Source organism: Gorilla gorilla, chromosome 19 (genome assembly GCF_029281585.2).
Source record: "Gorilla gorilla gorilla isolate KB3781 chromosome 19, NHGRI_mGorGor1-v2.1_pri, whole genome shotgun sequence".
NCBI lineage: Eukaryota > Metazoa > Chordata > Mammalia > Primates > Hominidae > Gorilla > Gorilla gorilla.
Genome location: NC_073243.2, coordinates 49,554,158 through 49,574,968, shown reverse-complemented (window position 1 = coordinate 49,574,968; position 20,811 = coordinate 49,554,158). Strand labels below are relative to the sequence as shown.

Below are 20,811 nucleotides of genomic sequence, written 5' to 3'. Positions count from 1 at the left end.
CCAACTATTTTTCATAGTGTGTATACTGACGTAAATTCCACCCTACATTGTGTAGTAGTGTAATAGTACCCCTTCGTCCAACTCCACACTGATCATTTCATTGTAAAAAATTTGTTTCTTTTTTGTAACATTAATTCCAATTAGAATGGAGAAGCTATCTCAGTGAGTTTTAATGTACATTTTCTTGATGATTAGGTATGTTGAGAACCTTTTCTTTTACCTGGTAGTCAAATTCATGTCTTCTATTCAGAAACATCTATTCAGGTTCTTTGCCCAATTTCCATCTGGTTATTTGTTGTTTTGTGTTGTTGTTGTTTTTCCTACTTAGTAGTGGTAATTTCTTGTACATGTTAGATAACAACCCTTTCAGATATATAATCCCCCATAATTTTGTCCCAATCTACTGGATGCCTTCTGTATTGGTTCATTCTTTTCTTTCCTATGCAGAAGCTCATCAGTTCTCTATAGTCCCACATTTATTTTTGCTTTTGTTAGCAATGATTTTTGTGACAACAGAAAAATTATTTCCAACTCACTTTATTGGCAGAATCATTTTCCTCTATGTTTTTCTCATATTTTTCTTTTTGCAACCTGTGAACATAAATTTGAGTTTCCCTAAACATACATTCACCCTATGTTTTCTTTTAAAAGTTTCATCATTTCTGATATTAAGTTTAGGTCATTAATTTATTTTGAGTTGATTTTTGTGTATTGTGCAACATAACAGTCCTCTTTATACTTCTTTATATGAATATCCAGTTTTCTCAAAATGGTTTATTAGACAGACTCGCCATTCCCCATTTTGTCTTTCAGATGTTCTTTCAAAAAAATGTGTTGACTATCCATTTGTGTTTATTATTTGGTTGCCTCAATTTGTCCACTGCCGAGTCAGCTCCTTGCCCAGAGTAGGAGCTGTCGGGAGATGTGCGCTCGGCACGGCTGCAAGGACCAACGGAGCAGCCCAAGCCAGTGACAGCCTTGGACGGGGAAAGGGAGGACATGGAGACCAAGAGCAGGCAACCTGGCCCCACCAAGCAGTGAGGGCTTTGCTTCCTCTTGGGATGCCTTGCACATCTGCGACAGGCACTATGCAGGCCCTGAAAAGCATGGCTGTTCTGGAAAAGAAAGGCATTTCTAACCAAAAACCAAAACAAAACAAAACAAAGAAGCAGAAAAGGCTTTAGAAGTTTCCAAAACTCTGGTTGCCATGAAAGAAATTCTGCAAGCACAAATAAAAACCAGCCACAGACTGAAACTGCACTCAACCCACTCAGGAACTCTGCAACTGTGGGCTCTTTAGCACTTGGGAGCTGATCCACAGCTCGCTGACTCTGAGAATCAAAAAGACGTGTTCAAATTTTCAACAATATTCTCAGAAGACAAATGAGCGCAAGAACTCCTACTGCTGAAGACATCTGTACCTAGCAGAATATTGTGCTCCTGTTATTGAAAGGGTGTGAACCTCCAGAAATACGTCTACATTGCGGATAATGTTAGAAGAATGCATCAGACATGAACCACCTACAAAGAACATTTTGTGGTGGGAACAGTTTTATGATTTCTTCAGAATTTTGCCTTGAGAATATGAGAATGTGTCTTCAGTGGTCCAGAAGATCCGCTGCCCACGCCAAGCAGTGGGTGAAAAAAATCCACATCTGGTCACATAACAGAATGTACCCTGGGGAACAATTCATTGAAGCTCAGGCTGAAGACCTGGTGGAGGAGCCTCCAGGTGACAGGTCAGAGGAGGAGACCTTATTTGAGGTCAAGGTAGACTCAAAAGCAAGTGAAAACCTTCCCGTTGAGGAAATACTGGAACAGCTTCCTCATTACTGGGCATTGGAAAAGGTCCCATGAAAGACAATGGCAGCCTCAAGAATCAATGAATATGATTAGCCCCTGGACATCATCTATGAGGGCAGCTGTAATGACGAAGACTCATCAGCTGCTCCTGAGGATCTTCTCAGCAGAAAGGAGGAAGATTTCTTCTCAGGGAAATGACATGTTCCCACACATCGTCAACTTCATGTGACCCAGAGTGGATTCTGGAGAGTATAAGTGATGGGGAGGACTCTCCAGCTCCATGCAAGGACCATGTGGAAACCAGATCTGAAAAGGAAGAAGGCACTGGCAATACATCATCAACTGCCAGGGAAAGCAAGTGGATTCTGGAAAGGATAAGTGATGAGGAGGACTCTCCAGGTTATTTCTCATCCTGATAAGTCTCATTTGCATCATATGGGTCCTATTAGCACAGATATCTCCAAATGGGCCACTCTTCTATTACATAGAATAAATTACCCATTACAGGGCCTTCAATTATAGCTATTTTCCTCCTTGCCATCTACTATAAAAGAGTCAGTCAACACAGGGCTCTAGGGTCTCACTGAAATTGTGGTCAGCCTTATTCATAGGATCACAGAGATCACCCACAGAACAGAAAACTGGTTGGTGGCTAGTGGCTGTCCTAAGTTAATAAGTGGGGCACACTATCTGAACTTTGCCATTTTTGTAACCATTCTGGCTATCCTGGGAATCTCCCCATATACTAAACCCATTCCTGGTGTACGTAATGTCAAAACTGTTCAACATGAATGATGTCCTGTGCTGATGAGGATGAAGAGACACCCTCACTCTCCAAAGCTGTTGGAAATAACCTATATAAAGGACCAGTGGAACAATTTGTCTATTTTGTTGCTGTTTCATTAATTCACTATGAGACTGCATGCCTGGGCACTGTGCCCTCTGCCTGAACCTGGGGCACCAGCGGCACTAAAAGGCCATCTGTCAAGGCAGCCCAGGCCACTCAGAGCACACAGGGCCACGGCGATGGCAATGCTTGGCTGGAGCACTCCATGCCCATGTCCTGGAAGCCACTCCTCACCCCAAATCGGCTGCCAGGCATCATCCCAGGTGCCAGGATCATTGATGCCACCACCACAGGCACGCTGGGGAAAGGCGGCTGCTGCAAACTGAGCAGCCAGCCAGGCCACCTGCCTTGATTGGAGCCTGGTCCCACTCAGCCCAAATCCTGCAGCCTCCACCCATCTGGCCAGAGCGTCCCCTCTGCGAAGTCAGGCCCAGCGGCCACACAGAACTTTGCCCAGAATATCCAGCTCCTGCCTAAGAGCCATGGGTGCATCTGGCCCCACAAGACCAAAGCTGGACAGCAGTGGCTACTCCCGACCTGGCCTCTGCCTTCTGCAGTGCCCAGCACAGGCCTTGCTTCAAGGGCCCATGGCCTCCAAAGTGCTCAGCACCCAGGGCCTTGGACATCTGACCACCAGGGACCACTGGCAAACTAGCAGGGGTGCCTCTAGGCTGGGTCCCTGGTACCACTTTTATATAAGCCAGCCTGGGGAATGGAGACCTCCACAGCTGTGGGGATAATGCAGCATCCAGGTCTGGGATTTTAGGTGGCTGTGGTGGTGTTGGGGACAGGAGACTGAGACAAGTTGCCAGTGGACTTCTGGAAGTGAAGAGAAGTCAGGGGAAATGTCTGTCCCTGTCCTTGTCCTGATGCCAGCAGAATAAGCCACAGGCTGGGAGATTCCTTTTAAAACCTGCATTATGCCCTCACCTAAGTACTACCACAATCATTTCCTTGAGTGCCTGCTGTGTGCCAGCTGCTGTGCCAAGCTCTTTGTGTGTATCTGAACTTCACAAAGGCCTTAAGGCAATAGTTAATAGCATTATGCCATTTCACTTCTGAGGAATCTGAGGCTAGGGGATAACTTGCCCACAGTGAGTGCAGAAGCCAGGACTGGAATCCATGTCTGCTTCTCTCTAGAGCCTGGACTCCTTACCCCTGAAGTTACTCTCCTGCCTTCTCTATGGTAGGTACTGTTCAGTTAGTGTTCACACTTTAACAAGAGGAGCTGGCCCTGCTGCCTTCCTTGCCTCTTCTCTCCTTCCTTACTCTGGTGACTTCCTCTGGCCAAGGAGAGGATCTGCAAGACTCTCTCTCTACTCCATGTAAAATGACTGGATTCTTGTGGAGAAACTGTGAAGTAGACTTGGGAAGCGCACAAGAAAGCTATGCTGGAGGCTTGGGAAAAAAGAGTAGCTGTAGGCAAGTACTCCAATAGAAGCTCTGCCTTCACCGTGAGAACATGCCAGGGTTGGCCTGCTGGAGGGAGACATGTGGAGCAGAACTCAGTCACCCCAGCCAACCTCCAGACCTGGGAGGCCCCTACCAACAGCCTGCAGTCCTGGGAGTGAGCCCAGCTGAGACCTGAAGAGCTGCCCAGGCTAAATCACCAGCCTGTAGATTTGTGAGCTGAAAAGAGAAATGATAAAGAAAGTGTTCTTGGAATTCATTTCTGGCAGACTTGTGAGCTTTGCTTTCATTTGTTAGTGAAATGCTTGACATTTTTCCTTCACTTTACAAACATTATGTGTAAATTACTGAGAATCCTAATTGAAAGTAATTTCCCATTAATGCAGGCTATAAAATACCATTTTATTTGAAACTATGCCTCAGAAATAGATAGTACAGGGCACCCCTTTACACTCGCAAATTATACCCACAAATCCAGGAAGCACAATGTTGGGTGTGTGAGACAGAGACTTAAAGCTACTACCAAGGAAAATGCAGAAGAGGCAACTTTGGACAGGCATAGGCAAATGGCAGAGAGTGGCATGCAGTAGAGTCTGCAGCAGTGAAAAATCCAATTATGGGACACTAAACTTTAAAAGCCAACTTTTGCACATCTGCAATCTCTGGGTGACCAGTACCCTTCTAAGAATTTAATCTGCCTAGACACCAAGCAAGGGCGAAGAAGGAGGAAACAGAAGCACTGGCATACATGGTCTGAATGAGGAAGCCAAAGAACCCACTGTCTTATCAGTGTTTTTTCCTTCCAAGTCAGACACATACAGCAGACTTCCTTTGCGACCACTTGCTGACCACACATTATCTGCAATCATGAATCTTGGAAATAAATCATTTCAAATGCTCTTAAAAAATAAAAATAAATAGGCCGGGCACAGTGGCTCACGCCCGTAATCCCAGCATTTTGGGAGGCCAAGGCGGGTGGATCACGAGATCAGGAGATTGAGACCATCCTGGCTAACACGGTGAAACCCCGTCTCTACTAAAAATACAAAACATTAGCTGGGCGTGGTGGTGGGTGCCTGTAGTCCCAGCTACTCGAGAGGCTGAGGCAGGAGAATGGTGTGAACCCAGGAGAGGGAGCTTGCAGTGAGCCGAGATTGTGCCACTGCACTCCAGCCTGGGCAACACAGTGAGACTCTGTCTCAAATAAATAAATAAATAAATATAAGAATAAATAAATAAATAGCTTGTGTATTTAGTTACAGCCAGGTAATACCTAGGCATTTCCCTAAATTTCCACCTTTAATGAGTACCTAACTCCACTTTATTCTGACAATCATGGTAGGCAGCAACAATCATTATGTTTTGAGGTAATTCAACATCCTTACCTTGGCCCATCTGCATCTTTAAAAGCTCCAGCCAATACAAAATTAGCTGGGCATGGTGGTGCATGCCTGTAATCCCAGCTACTCAGGAGGCTGAGGCAAAAGAATCACTTGAACCAAGAAGATGGAGGTTGCGGTGAGCTGAGATTGCGCCATTGCACTCCAGCCTGGGCAACAAGAGCAAAACTCCATCTCAAGAGAAAAAAAAAAACAACTCCGGCCATAAGCCCTGGGCTCTGAGAGCAGATAGCACCATTGGCAAGAACTTTGGACTAACATGGGCAAGAGCCCTCTGTCTGGTCAAGCACACAAACTAGGCACTCTCTGCAAAAAAAAAAAAAAAAAAAAAAAAAATTGTTTTCCCTTAAGAATTACCATGGGATAGGGACCCTGACATAACTTGAAGAACATAAGGGCAGAGAGGTAATAAGGCAAAGATTCCACTGCTCCAGAGGGTCTCCTTGAAGTCACTAGACAAAAGAACCAATGAATGGAAACCCTAACCTTAAGGATGTTTCTAGGTTAAAAATCACAGGCGAAGATCTCAACCTATCGAGTTAAATGATCCAGTGCATAATCAATCTAGTGAATGTCTATGGCATTTTCTATATTTAACATTTAGGAGAAAGGGAACAGCAAAGAGCTATTATCTCAGTATTCCAGCCTCCTAATAAATAAACCAGGAGTTGCAAGCTCAACTGCCTACAGGAGCAGACAAATGAAATAAATAAGTGAAGAGAGTCAACTGAACTTGGCTTCAGAGTCTGAGAAGCAATGAGGAGTATTAGAGATTTGGCAAATTGGAGTTCACGCTCCTTAAACACTTGCTGCTTCTAGTGGAAGCACTCACTATGCAGCTGCAGCAGTTTGTATCACCAAAAATTCATGCCCAGGGCTGCCAGATCGTCTAAATTTTTTTAAAAAAAACAGAAATATGAATTCTAATGTGAATCTCCCATTTCTTAAGGATTGGCAATTTAATTAAATTCTCTTTTTAAAAACACAGGTCAAATCAGAATGTTTCATGGTGAATTTATGTGGGCCATATTTGGCCTACAGATGAACAGTGTGGGTTCTCAGATTATACAGCCTACAAGTCACTCAATTTTCCAAAACAGTCTACCCTGCTCCTGTAGCCTTTTCTGCTTCCTATCTGCCTCCCTCCTTTCCTCAATATGCCAAATTATTGCATGCTACACATCTCAACGGACTCTAGGTTGGGTATGGAGCGTGAGTAAAGAATGCTACTCTATCTCAATCACCCCATTCAAGAGTCAGCTGAGCTCTGATCTCACTACAAGGAATTGCTATTTTGGAAATGAAGATCAATTACAATGGAGTCATACTTGCAGGTCAGACAGCTGGGCCAAATTAAATAATTTTTTTAATGTAAGTAACAAAAAAGTCTTTCATCTCCAAAACTGCCAAGTCTTTTCTAAAGAATCTTTAGATGTCCTATCTCATGTATCAGTGATGACTAACTGCTCTCATACAGCTTTGCCACCAAGCCCAACCATGCCACAAGCAAAGGAAGAAACCTCAAAAGAAGTTCATTAACTAAGCTGAACATCACTTCCATTGAAAACACTGTAGAATTTTTAGCTTCTACGCAAAGTAGACTTATTATTTACTTTAAAATACTTTAATGATATCCTATTCCAATCAAAGTAAGTAAAAGGTTTAAAGGATGGGTCAGCCCCACTGGGATCCAACCTACACATCTAGATATTTACCATTTCCCACAGCCTCTAACAGGATTGCTATGTTACATACTTTGTTAAACAGATAAACAAACTGTGGTCTTCCGTATCTAGAAGGCCTTCTTCTTTCTTCTTCCACTATGAAAGGATCTAAGAAAATAGTTTTCAAAGTAATATATCTCAAATATATTCACTTGAACAGGACTGGATGAGGCAAGGTTTATGTATTACCATCCATATGCATTAGTGCATTCCTGCTGATACCTAAAGGCAATAAATTCCCCCAATCTGCCCATCCTTTTCCACCCTGAAGCCACTAAAGATGATATATTAGAGGGCAGCTGACTCCAATACTAATTTAGAAGCAGCTTTCATGCCTAGCTGAGATCAAAATGATTAACTGTGATAAAATAGAGCAGTGACATCGTAAATATAACTGATACAAATTGGAATTTGTTTTTGAAAAAGTTTCCAAAACAGATACTTTTACTATAGAACATTATAAAAATAGAAAATGAGAATGAAATCTAAGAAGTTATTTTTAATACAATCTTTAGAACTCTTATTTTACCAGTGGCATAAAGGCAGTAAGTGGCTGGTATGGTTTGGATCTGCATCCCCGTCCAAATCTCATGTTGAAAGGTAATCTCCAGTGTTCGAGGTGGGGCATGGTGGGAGGTGATTGGATCATGGGGGCAGTTTCTAATGGCTTAGCACCATCCCCCTTGGTGACACTGTTGCAACTGTGAGTTCTCCCAAGATCTAGTTGTTTTAAAGTGTGTAGCACCTCCCCTAATCCTTTTGGTCCTGCTCCTGCCATGTAAGATGCCTGCTCCCGTTTTGCCTTCTGCCATGAGTAAAAGCTCCCTTAGGACTCCCCAGAGGTGGACACTGCCATGCTTCTTGAACAGTCTGCAGAACCATGAGCCAATTAAACCTCTTTTCTTTATACATTACCAAGTCTCAGGTATTTCTCTATAGCAATGCAATTCCTAATACAGTTGCTGTAATAGGAATCTACCCAATTAGTCCATAAGCATACTAAGCAACAGCAAATATTCATCATTAGCCATGATGCTCACAAGTCCATGGGCCCCCAATTCTCCTCAGTTGGAGCCAAAATACCAAGAAGGTCCAGTAGTCTCAAAACCCAGTAATAGGCCTAATCTTTTAATTTGTTCCAATGTTGTTCTGTGGGAAAACACTGACTCTTATTTACATGATTGATAATTGTTGTATTTTGTTATTATCAGGAAATCTATAAAAGCATAAAATCCAAAGTATTTATCATGAGATCACGTAACTTATTCACATATTGCTGATACTTTGTTACAATACAATGGCAGCATCCATAGTTTCCAAAATGAAAGAACGACATAGAGAAGGAGGAGGAGGAAGAGTAAGCAAGGGAAAAGAAGGGAAAGGGAAAGATGGCTAAACCCAACAACAATCAAAAACAAAAGTATGCTAATTCGTACAACTTTACCTAACAGAATATGATACCCACACAATAATTTCATCCTTAAAGCTCTTTTGACAAGAAAACAATAATACTTAATGAACAATTACAAGAACAAGAAAATCTGATTTCCAAGAAGAAAGGAATATCGGAACGAACTATAACAATAATGTTGATTTTTTTTCCTTTCTACCATGTTCCTTTCAGTGTAAATTCTAAAGTATAAATCTATATGAGGAATAGCTACATGTTTTAATTAATGATAACGTCACTATATTTATTTCGTATGTCTCAAATTACAAAATACTACAAAAAACCTGTTTCTTCTATAAAAAGAAATTAGATTTCTAAATGAAAATATACCTCCCACACTTGACTATTCATGAAGTCATAGCCAGAATAACAGATTTAGCCAGGAATAGTAAATGTCAAACTTACATTCTCCTCTGCCAATAAAGTTATAGTCTTTTGAATAAAAATGACATACAACATATTATATTCTTTCTTAAGAAACAAAAACTACTGGTCCTTGCTTTGAGTTTCTTAATAGAGCTTAACCACTTTCTTTTACTTCTTCACAGAGCAACAGAGCAAGACTCTAGCTATGCCAAATACTCTATCAGTTTTTATTTTTAAAATGGCATGAGTTTTGGCTAATGGAAGTCTCAAAATAGTGAAAAATGAAACGACTCAATATCAGTGATGTAGATATATGTTCATTATATTCCAACTTACCCAGTACACTGACAAAAGCATCAAAAAGATGAAATGTAAGCAGAGGCTCTTTCAAGTGACCATAGTAATCAGCTATGGTTTTAAAGACATCTTTTTCAAATCCCAAGTACATAGGCTGCTTCAAATCAGAACAGTTGGGCCCTATTTTCAAAAACAGAGTGAAAGAGAAACATTAATGGAGTAATTACCTCTAAGTATTATTCTCTGTGAATATGTGTGGCGTGTACAGATATTCAGATATTTGACATATACAGAAAAGTTTTTATGGGGAAAATTGACATTAATTAAATAGGCATTCTACATTGATATTAATTAAATAGGCATTTTACATTTTGCCTACACAAATATGCTTTATGTCTAAATTGAAATCTATTACAAAACAATGAAGAAAATCACTAGCTTACTTCCATTTTAAAAGAAACCTTTCTTTAAGAAAAAAACATTCTTCTGAAAGGCATTTTTATTAAATGTAAACAATAATTTTCTTTGAAATACTCAACATTATCCTAGTCTTAATAAAGTTGACCAAGATAACAATTAGCTCACATATGTAACAGACAAGTTATAAAGCAATTTTTAAAGACTTTCATTATTTCATCCTTGTTATATTATAAAATCCTACAGTCATAGAGTTGAGCAAAATAATCAATTTCTGCCTCTATTTCAGACTAATAAATATTTAAACTTAAAAAAATCCTTAAAAGGGGATTTTATATTTTGTCTTAATTCACTCTGATTATAAACTCTTTATTTGATCACTGACCAACCATCAAAAGACAGTTTATCAAGCAAAGTCATACTGCAAAGTTGAAGCAACCATTGAAACCCTGAAACAGCCTGCTCCCAACCATATCCTACTCCAGCAACAAGCAAGGAAAACATCCACTTGTGTCTGGCCCAAAGAGGAACAAGAAATGTTCTCTACAGAGCTGGCAACAACTGCTCCACCAATCCATCCACAGACCACCGATTTACACTGCCAAGTTGAGAGATGAACTGGAGCTGCCTGTACCTTGAGGAAAACAGCAAGTCGTCCCATGAGGAACAGTGTAGCCAGCCTTCTCTATTTCCATTACAGCATGGAAGAAAGGACCACATCCTCGTTGCCTAGTTCTGGCTCAGCAGAAGACTAAACAACTGTACCCAAATAGACCTCTACCCCCAGAGGAACAAAAGCAGCAGCCAAGATAAATTGAAAGGAAATTCTTCCTACAGAATCTCTATAACTAAAGAAAGGGGATCAAGCTAAAAAGGACAGTAAAGCATTCTGGGTCTTTACATTTCAAGGTCACTGTGACATGATCAAATGGCCTTTTCGGCCTTCTTAAAGACTCTCTTGCCTTTCAATATTCTGTTCTCTTCTTATAAAATAATCTGATTGGCTAAAATAATGAAAATTGTGAAATATCTATGTGTGTGGTACAGCATGAATCCAGCAGCAAAGGTAGCTGCCATTTTACTTGCCTCCTGCTCTGACATATCCCAAGCTTAATCAATTAAAATAATTAGGTTGATATGTCTCAGCAAACAATACACATTGCCTAGAATTACTCCCTGTCAGGATAAGTATATGGTTCATTCTAAGCAGTTGTACCCCTTTGTGAACATCTCATCATCCTTCTTAAAAATACGCAAAAAAATTTTAAAGGTTTCCCTAAAAAAAATCAGTGCATGGTGAGCCCTATGAGAGGAAGCCATATTTTTATGACCTTTTCTTTCTCAGTCATCTTGAACTTTAACAATATTTAAAATTTTTTTTTATAAATGTTATTCCTGACAGATTCTGGAAAAGAAATGCTTTGACTTTTTTGTGTCTATTTTTTATTGAATCCTGGACATGCGCAAAGAAGAAAAACACAGTTAACTTGGTTTTGCATTTATGTAGCCAGCATTGAGGCTGGCCAACAATGAATGTATACAGGCCCATGTGCACACGGGTGTGACAATAAACACAGATGGGCCTGAAGAGAAAGAGGTGAGCAGCACCTCTTTCAGAAAAGGAGGCAATAGGCCTTCAAAATACCATACAATCAGCCTATCCTTTCTGTTCCCTTTTAGATGACTGAAACACGAATTGGGACTTATTAAGGATAGGATGGACAAGAAACAGGTTGTGACTTTGGTGGACTCAAAGTAGATTCTGAGGGTCAACAGGAATTTCAGAAAACATTGTGACTTTATAAAGTTACTCAAAAGGTTAATCTTGCCCTTTGGCCACCTTTATTTGTTTGACACATAAATAAACATCTTTACACATATGCCAGCCACTCATAAAGCATAGTACTTGATACATATGAGACAAGTTCCCTTTTCCCAGCACTTGCCACCTAGTATCATGCCACCTCACACACATGAAGATCATTAGTAATTCACCCCTCACATCTTTGCTCTCCACTGATAAGAAATTCCAGTTATTCTAAGCTTTCTGCAGAAATTTTTTGGCTTTAGGTGCACATGCTGCTTGAGGGAAAATTATGTTCTTTACTACATTTCAGTAATCATTGAAAATTCAACATCATAAACATCTTACGATATATTTTACAACATATTACAGGCTAGATTGGTTACACTAGCTTCCTATGTTCATTCCTAGCTGATCAACTTCTTTTTTTTTTTTGAGACGGAGTCTTGCTCTGTCACCCAGGCTGGAGTGCAGTGGCACAATCTCGGGTTCATGCCATTCTCCTGCCTCAGCCTCCCAAGTAGCTGGGACTACAGGCGCCCGCCACCAAGCCCAGCTAATTTTTTTTGTATTTTTAGTAGAGACGGGGTTTCACCATGTTAGCCAGGATGGTCTCCATCTCCTGACCTCGTGATCCACCCACCTCGGCCTCCCAAAGTGCCGGGATTACAGGCGTGAGCCACCGCACCTGGCCTGATGAACTTCTAAAACCTTGATTTGCCAGTTCAGAAATGGGAAGTTTAACTTCTCATTTATACTCTCTATCTCATCAATGTCAACCCTAGACAAGGATGTAATTTAAATTTCATTGACTTCAAATGCCTGAGCAGGAAGAATAAAAAGCACTTCCCCAAGCTAAGACCATAGTACTCTGCATCTCAGAGGCTCCAAATTTTAACCAAAAACCAATGAAAATGTTAACACTTAAACTCAGAGAACCTTGGGCTTCACACAAACCAATGGTTACTATTCATATACAGAAGGATAGTATAGAATGAATGAATAGCATTCATCTTCAAAAGGCTATTCAAAATCATAGGATCATGTTCCATATACTACCACTAAGATTCCCCACATTAAGCTTAAGAGTTATTTTAGTTTCATTCTATAATCAAACAAAACTAATTTCAGTTAAACCCATATTTTAGGGTCTACTAATTCACGAATTTAAAGGGAATTTTCACCTATATCTGTAATGCTAGTTCCGTACAAAAGAAATGAAAATGAACTACTACCTTGTGGTATCTGTGAGACTCAAAAGGCACTCCAGACCAAATATCACTATTATCAGTCAGCCAAAATAACTAGAACTCTTTCCATCAAAATTATTTGTTTGGGTTAAGCCATTAATCATTAGAATCCCTTCTTTGGGTTAACTCTTCTGAAAATTCCCAGAAGAATGGTAGTGTTTCTGAGATACTATAACAACTAATGCCTTCACAGTGCCTATGATATTCAATGACATGGAAATCACATGCCTATGAAATGGATTTCATATACCTATAAAAATCCTCACAGGGACCACCCTGGTCCAGGCCCTCTCATCTAACATCCAAATTACTGAAACAGTCTTTCTCGTTTCTCTACATGGCAGGTTCTTCTCCTTCCAAACCATCCTTCATCCTGTGATGAAGCAATTAGAACTAGTGTGGATGGATCTACTAGAAAGTAGAAGTACTAAATCCCTTTAAAACTGTTCTAGAATTCAGTCCCTTCACTAAGTCACAAATTTATCACTAAAAGCACAGTAGTCCCAAAATAATTAACTGCCAGTCTCACAGGTGTCAAATCAGTGTTCAGGCCATTGAGCAGAAATTTTTCCTAATTTAGGGCACTAATTTCTGTTAATTTCACAAAACTGGCAGATAATTAGTACTTACAATTTGCCAAACACTTCATAGCTGACAGCACCCAATGAGGAAGTTCTTCTGAAGGAAAAAGAAAATTTGTACTCAATTCCATATAACTCAAGAAATCATATACATACTTGGTATCATAAGAATGTATTACTTGCCCAAGTAATATGAACCATATCTGCTAATCACAAATCACCAATTTATGTTATTATAACATTTAAAAGATGGAAACCTTTCCTTGTCAGCAGTGTTATAACATGCACTTACATAAATAATGCCTACAGATTTCTCTAAGGACACAATGCACCTTTTTAAAGCTATAGTAAAAAGAAAAAAATGTATAGTTTGCTCCAAACAAACAAACAAACCAAAAGACAAACCAATTATTTTAAGAATTACAAAAAGAAAAAGAAAAAATATTAGTCGTCAAACACATTTGTGAAACAAGTTCATCAAACACCACCAGCCCCTCAAAAAGGGTAATTCTGTAGGTCCAATATAAGGATCATTTTACATGTTTCCATTTTCAAAATGCTTTAGGCCAAGAAAATTCCACTGACATATTAATGTTAGGCTATTAGTATTAGGACAACCTTTAAATAATAGTAACTGAACATTGCTACAAAAAAATCCCAGCTGAACCATTTGGTACAGAATCTCTTCCCTCCACGCCCTGCCACAGACATCTGATGAGATGGGCTAGCACTCAGGCTGCCACTTCATCTTCTCTCTTTCTGTAAAACCGCGAAGACACTTGTTGAATTGTGTTAGATCTAATGAACCGGAGTCTTGTAAAATGCTCTCTTCTTTCTTAAGATCTTAATTAATAAAATGAAAGATGATTGATCATCTAACTGATAACTAAAAGTATTAATTTGCTACACTCAGAGAATGTGGAAGAATTTTAGATGTATTTCAAAGGCTGCACTCTTCCCTTCATTCTATGGAACTTAATTTTATATGTTGATATTAACCTCAAAACTCATAAAGTCACCACAAACTTATTTGTCTCTCATTGTCCTCCATTCCTCATATAGTGACTATAAAAGGAGAAGTGTTTCAGGTCTGAAGATAGGTTCTGCTCCTGTCAGGAAACATGGCATAGAAAAATCTCTTCCCCTCTCACCACTGCTCAGGCTATTCTGCTACATTCTGTCTGCTTCCCAGGAGCCTCCAGCCCTAAATTTAATCATATTTTTAAAAAGTCAAGAAGTATTATGCCATCTTCCCACATCCAAAGATCATCAAGTTCCAGCCAATTCCCAGCATTGAGGGTTTGAACTAAAGGAAGAACAAATCAATGAGCCCATCCAAATCTGGTCCTTATCCACAGAAAGATTTAAAATCAGTGTGGGGACTGTGGTCCACTATCAGTACCCTAACCACATTTTTACAAACCAAAAACCATGTTAGGTGGCTGTTATATGGTTCTTTCGTTTGTTTGTTTGTTTGTTTTTGTTTGTTTTTTCTGATTTGTAAACTGGTCTAGGGTGGGAAATATAAAAAATCAAAGCAATATCAACATTTCAAAAACTACCTTATTAAAAAGAACCAAGACTATTCCAGAAAATCTAACACAGAGAAACCAAAACAAAAACGTGAGAATTCTAAATGCAGTCAGACCCCAGGGCCCACCTGAAAACTGACTCTAACTCTTAGTTATGTCTTGAATATTCTCACTTTTCAGAGATTTCCCTGGGAATACGGAACCACTTAATGCCCAAGGTGGCTAACACTGAACTAGCTTCTGGATGGATTTTGCTGAGGCTCTCATTCCTAGATACTCATCTTCCTATGACATTCCCTTATTCCAAACAATTTGTTAAAAGGTATTAGAAAGAATATACGTAATGAAGGAACAAACTTATTCAGGGTTTAGGGAAGGGTCAGATAGGAGCTGATGGACCTATGAAGCCAATATATTATGTCAATAAGTAACAAAATTATATTTATGCACTTACTTGACTTGTCATCAAGAATAACAACTCCCTGCTTGCTAACACTATATACATTATGGATGATGAACTTCGAATTGACAAGTTTGACGTCTAAAACTTCTTCTAAGGAATCCAGGCCAAGAATTTTCTGTAAGCTAAAAGATAAGTAATTATATTAATTAGTTCTGTCTTTAATATTATATTTACTCAAAAACCTGGTACTACAAAAAATCAATCTTTATAATGCTTTATTTTCATGCATTGCACCCAATCTTTGTGGGGCAAAAAGGGTAGAAATGGAGTACAATAAAACAAATGTAAAAGATATCCTTTTGCTATTAACATTTTGCTTCACAGATTTAGTAACACACCAAATGACAAGAAAGTAATTTTGTAAGTAAAAATACTACAACATAAAAACTAACTTATCCAATGATAAGAAACTACTATTAGCATATCTTCATGAGGAACAAAATTTTGCTGTATATGATTGTTAACTTTATACATACAGTATATCAGTATCTAGGAGACCAAATTTTCTATTATGTGTCTTATTACTCTTGAGAACTTTTAAACTCCTAACTACTATGTAAATAGCAGGAGATAATCCCCAGAATTCAGTTAAACTATGTTTGCTGATCACAACTGCAAATAATGCAAAGTTGAGATTTTCATACATAATTTCAGAAAATTAAATATGCAGAGAGTGAAGAAGTAGCAAAATAGGAAACAATATCTCTAAAATTTCTCATTAATATCAAATGTACATACTATGATAATGTCATAGACTTCCATATCTCTTCTACATTGGCCTCTGTCAGCTGTCTGCGGTGGACAAGACGGCAAGCTGGCACCTCTCCAATTGCAATACTGTGACGCTTGTACCACATCTCAGAATTCTAATGGAGGGGGGATGTAAGAAGGGAGGGAAGGAGAAATGGTAGAAAGACAGTGAATAAATATTTCAATATAAGGTGGTGTGATTTTTATGAGAAATGCCTTTGATTTGGTTACTTGTAACTTGATTTAAAATAATAATTAGAGCCCTCTCCCTCTCCCTCTCCCTCTCCCTCTCCCCACGGTCTCCCTCTCCCGCTCTTTCCACGGTCTCCCTCTGATGCCAAGCCGAAGCTGGACGGTACTGCTGCCATCTCAGCTCACTGCAACCTCCCTGCCTGATTCTCCTGCCTCAGCCTGCCGAGTGCCTGCGATTGCAGGCGCGCGCCGCCACGCCTGACTGGTTTTCGTATTTTTTTGGTGGAGACGGGGTTTCGCTGTGTTGGCTGGGCTGGTCTCCAGCTCCTAACAGCGAGTGATCGGCCAGCCTCGGCCTCCCGAGGTGCCGGGATTGCAGACGGAGTCTCGTTCACTCGGTGCTCAATGGTGCCCAGGCTGGAGTGCAGTGGCGTGATCTTGGCCCGCTACAACCACCTCCCAGCCGCCTGCCTTGGCCTCCCAAAGTGCCGAGATTGCAGCCTCTGCCCGGCTGCCGCCCGGTCTGGGAAGTGAGGAGCGTCTCCGCCTGGCCGCCCATCGTCCGGGATGTGAGGAGCCCCTCTGCCTGGCTGCCCAGTCTGGAAAGTGAGGCGCGTCTCTGCCCGGCCGCCATCCCATCTAGGAAACGAGGAGCGCCTCTTCCCGGCCACCATCACATCTGGGAAGTGAGGAGCGTCTCTGCCCGGCCGCCCATCGTCTGAGATGTGGGGAGCACCTCTGCCCTGCCGCCCCGTCCGGGATGTGAGGAGCGTCTCTGCCCGGCTGCCCCGTCTGAGAAGTGAGGAGACCCTCTGCCTGGCAACCGCCCCGTCTGAGAAGTGAGGAGCCCCTCCGCCCGGCAGCCGCCCCGCCCGAGAAGTGAGGAGCCCCTCCGCCCAGCAGCTGCCCCGTCTGGGAAGTGGGGAGCGTCTCCGCCCGGCAGCCACCTCGTCCGGGAGGGAGGTGGGGGGGTCAGCCCCCTGCCTGGCCAGCCGCCCCATCCGGGAGGGAGGTGGGGGGGTCAGCCCCCCACCTGGCCGGCCACCCGGTCCGAGAGGTGAGGGGCGCCTCTGCCCGGCCGCCCCTACTGGGAAGTGAGGAGCCCCTCTGCCCGGCCAGCCGCTCCGTCCGGGAGGGAGGTGGGGGGGTCAGCCCCCCGCCCGGCCAGCCGCCCCGTCCGGGAAGTGAGGGGCGCCTCTGCCCGGCCGCCCCTACTGGGAAGTGAGGAGCCCCCCCGCCCGGCCAGCTGCGCCATCCGGGAGGGAGGTGGGGGGGTCAGCCCCCTGCCTGGCCAGCCGCCCCATCCGGGAGGGAGGTGGGGGGATCAGCCCCCCACCTGGCCGGCCACCCGGTCCGAGAGGTGAGGGGCGCCTCTGCCCGGCCGCCCCTACTGGGAAGTGAGGAGCCCCTCTGCCCGGCCAGCCGCTCCGTCCGGGAGGGAGGTGGGGGGGTTAGCCCCCCGCCTGGCCAGCCGCCCCGTCCGGGAAGTGAGGGGCGCCTCTGCCCGGCCGCCCCTACTGGGAAGTGAGGAGCCCCCCCGCCCGGCCAGCTGCGCCATCCGGGAGGGAGGTGGGGGGGTCAGCCCCCCGCCCGGCCAGCCACCCCATCCGGGAGGGAGGTGGGGGGATCAGCCCCCCGCCCGGCCAGCCGCCCCATCCGGGAGGGAGGTGGGGGGGTTAGCCCCCCGCCTGGCCAGCTGCCCCGTCCGGGAGGTGAGGGGCGACTCTGCCCGGCCGCCCCTACTGGGAAGTGAGGAGCCCCTCTGCCCGGCCAGCCGCTCCGTCCGGGAGGGAGGTGGGGGGGTCAGCCCCCCGCCCGGCCAGCTGCCCCGTCCGGGAGGTGAGAGGCGCCTCTGCCCAGCCGCCCCTACTGGGAAGTGAGGAGCCCCTCAGCCCGGCCAGCCGCCCCGTCCGGGAGGGAGGTGGGGGGGTCAGCCCACCGCCCAGCCTGCCGCCCTGTCCGGGAGGGAGGTGGGGGGTCAGCCCCCCGCCTGGCCAGCTGCCCCGTCCGGGAGGGAGGTGGGGGGGGTCAGCCCCCCGCCGGCCAGCCACCCCGTCCGGGAGGGAGGTGGGGGTTCAGCCCCCCACCTGGCCAGCCTTCCCATCCGGGAGGTGAGGGGCGCCTCTGCCCGGCCGCCCCTACTGGGAAGTGAGGAGCCCCTCTGCCCGGCCACCACCCCGTCTGGGAGGTGTACCCAACAGCTCATTGAGAACGGGCCATGATGACAATGGTGGTTTTGTGGAATAGAAAGGGGGGAAAGGTGGGGAAAAGATTGAGAAATCGGATGGTTGCCGTGTCTGTGTAGAAAGAGGTAGACATGGGAGACTTTTCATTTTGTTCTGTACTAAGAAAAAATTCTTCTGCCTTGGGATCCTGTTGATCTGTGACCCTACCCCCAACCCTGTGCTCTCTGAAACATGTGCTGTATCCACTCAGGGTTGAATGGATTAAGGGCGGTGCAAGATGTGCTTTGTTAACCAGATGCTTGAAGGCAGCATGCTCATTGAGAGCCATCACCACTCCCTAATCTCAAGTACCCAGGGAGACAAACACTGCGGAAGGCCGCAGGGTCCTCTGCCTAGGAAAACCAGAGAACTTTGTTCACTTGTTTATCTGCTGACCTTCCCTCCACTATTGTCCTGTAACCCTGCCAAATCCCCCTCTGTGAGAAACACCCAAGAATGATCAATAAAAAATAAAAATAATAAAAAAAATAAAATAATAATTAGAAATATAAACTAACTTTCTTTACATGGACCTCAGAGAAGCAAAGAGTGATTCTTAAGACTAGGTCACGTTATAAATGAATATTCATGAATTACAAAAGAGCTATGGCAGTAAGTATGGCATTAACTAGCTAATTTTTCCTGTGGACGTTTCAACTAATCAGTGAAATAGCAGTGAAATAAAATTTTATCAATTCAAAATTAAGGAATACATATCTAAATTCATACACTGTACAGACTGATTATTGAAAATGGAATTAAAATGTATTACTTTTGAGGACTGTCTATTTTTTATAAGCAAATATCAAGTAAGTGCAATGTTCGAAAGTAGCCCCCAAATCTTAGCCATCTGCAAAAGGCTCCACAAGGACAGCTGAAGATGGCAAAAGGAACAGAAATTTTTTTGTTGTTTGCTTTTTAGCATTACACCTCAGTCCTGGTGGTCTTCTACTGGGGGTATTTTAAGGAAAAAATGTGAAAAAAAGAGGCAGTCAATTCTACAATGAGCTTCGGTTTTCCAAGACTAGAAGAATCTACCTTTGTTTATATATTTGGTCAGGGGCTATTACACAATATTCCACATCCTAACCTTCTTACCCTCAACTGGCAATAATAACAGTTTAGGAGGAAGAGACAAAGAGGAAGAAGAGTAGTAAGTTATACAATGTACAGGAAAAGGGGATTACAAGAGAGTTTTAACAGAAACCTGCTCAGTCTGAACATATAAAAACAGCTGCCATATACAATTGACTCTTTATGTTTATGGGTTCTGCATCTGTGGATTCAACCAACCACAGAGTGAAAATATTCAGAGGAAAAAAATGGATAGTTGCATCTGTACTGAACATGTAGCATTTTCTTCTTGTTGTTATTCCCTCAACCAGGGGTCCTCAACCCACAGGCCACAGACTGGTATCAGTCCACAGCCTATAAGGAATCAGGCTGCACAGCAGGAGGTAAGCGTTGGGCAAGTGAGTGAAGCTTCATCTGTATTTACAGCAGCTCCCTGTTGTTCACATACTGCCTGAGTTCCACCTCCTGTCAGATCAGCCGCATTAGATTCTTATAGGAGCGTGAACCCTTTTGTGAACTGTGCATCTGGGGGATCTAAGTTGTGTGCTCCTTATGAGAATCTAATGCCTGATGATCTGTCACTGTCTCCCATCATCCCCAGATGGGACCATCTAGTTACAGGAAAACAAGCTCAGGGCTCCCACTGATTCTATATTATGGTGAGTAGCATAATTATCTCATTATATATTAAAATGCAATAATAATATAAATAAAATGCACAACAAATGTAATGCACTTGAATCATCCCGAAACCACCCCCACCCCCACCCCAGCAGCCCTGGTCCATGGAGAAATTGTCTTCCATGAAACCCATCGCTGGTGCCAAAAAGGTTGGGGACTGCTGCCCTGAACAATACAGTACAACTATTTACATGCAAGAGTGAAAAACTGCAAGAGTCATTCTTTCTTTGTTACTGGTCTCCCAGCTGTTGGCAGGTACAATTTTGTTTTAAAGTACCTTTAAACTATTGTTCATAAAGGACTATTGTTCACAGAAAGACCAAGCCTAGGAGTTCATGGATGATTCTCCCTGCTGCCAGCCCCTCTGTCTTTCAGTCATGGCACTTACCATCACAACTGGCCTCACTGGGATGTTCTCTTGTGAAGTGCCTGGTGGGGGATCATTCCACTCTGGAAATTTAATAACATCCTTTTGGTATGGGGGCTTCTTTGGATATGGTTTCAGGGGTGAAGAAGGAGGAAATCTAAAACCCAAGAAGAAATTC

At 43.0% G+C, this 20,811-nt stretch overlaps 1 protein-coding gene across 3 annotated transcripts in view; it reads right to left on the bottom strand.

Annotated features, from left to right (window-relative positions):
- DEPDC1B (DEP domain containing 1B) overlaps positions 1-20,811 on the bottom strand; it is a 110,112-nt gene that overhangs the window by 32,764 nt on the left and 56,537 nt on the right. For all 3 annotated transcript variants that reach the window (XM_019013690.3, XM_055367860.2, XM_063700734.1), the window contains 5 exons: positions 20,655-20,790; positions 16,083-16,210; positions 15,336-15,466; positions 13,399-13,446; positions 9,337-9,477 (listed from right to left, as the gene is read on the bottom strand). In XM_019013690.3, the coding sequence (XP_018869235.1) occupies positions 9,337-9,477; positions 13,399-13,446; positions 15,336-15,466; positions 16,083-16,210; positions 20,655-20,790 (584 nt within the window). The remainder of the gene's footprint in view (positions 1-9,336; positions 9,478-13,398; positions 13,447-15,335; positions 15,467-16,082; positions 16,211-20,654; positions 20,791-20,811) is intronic.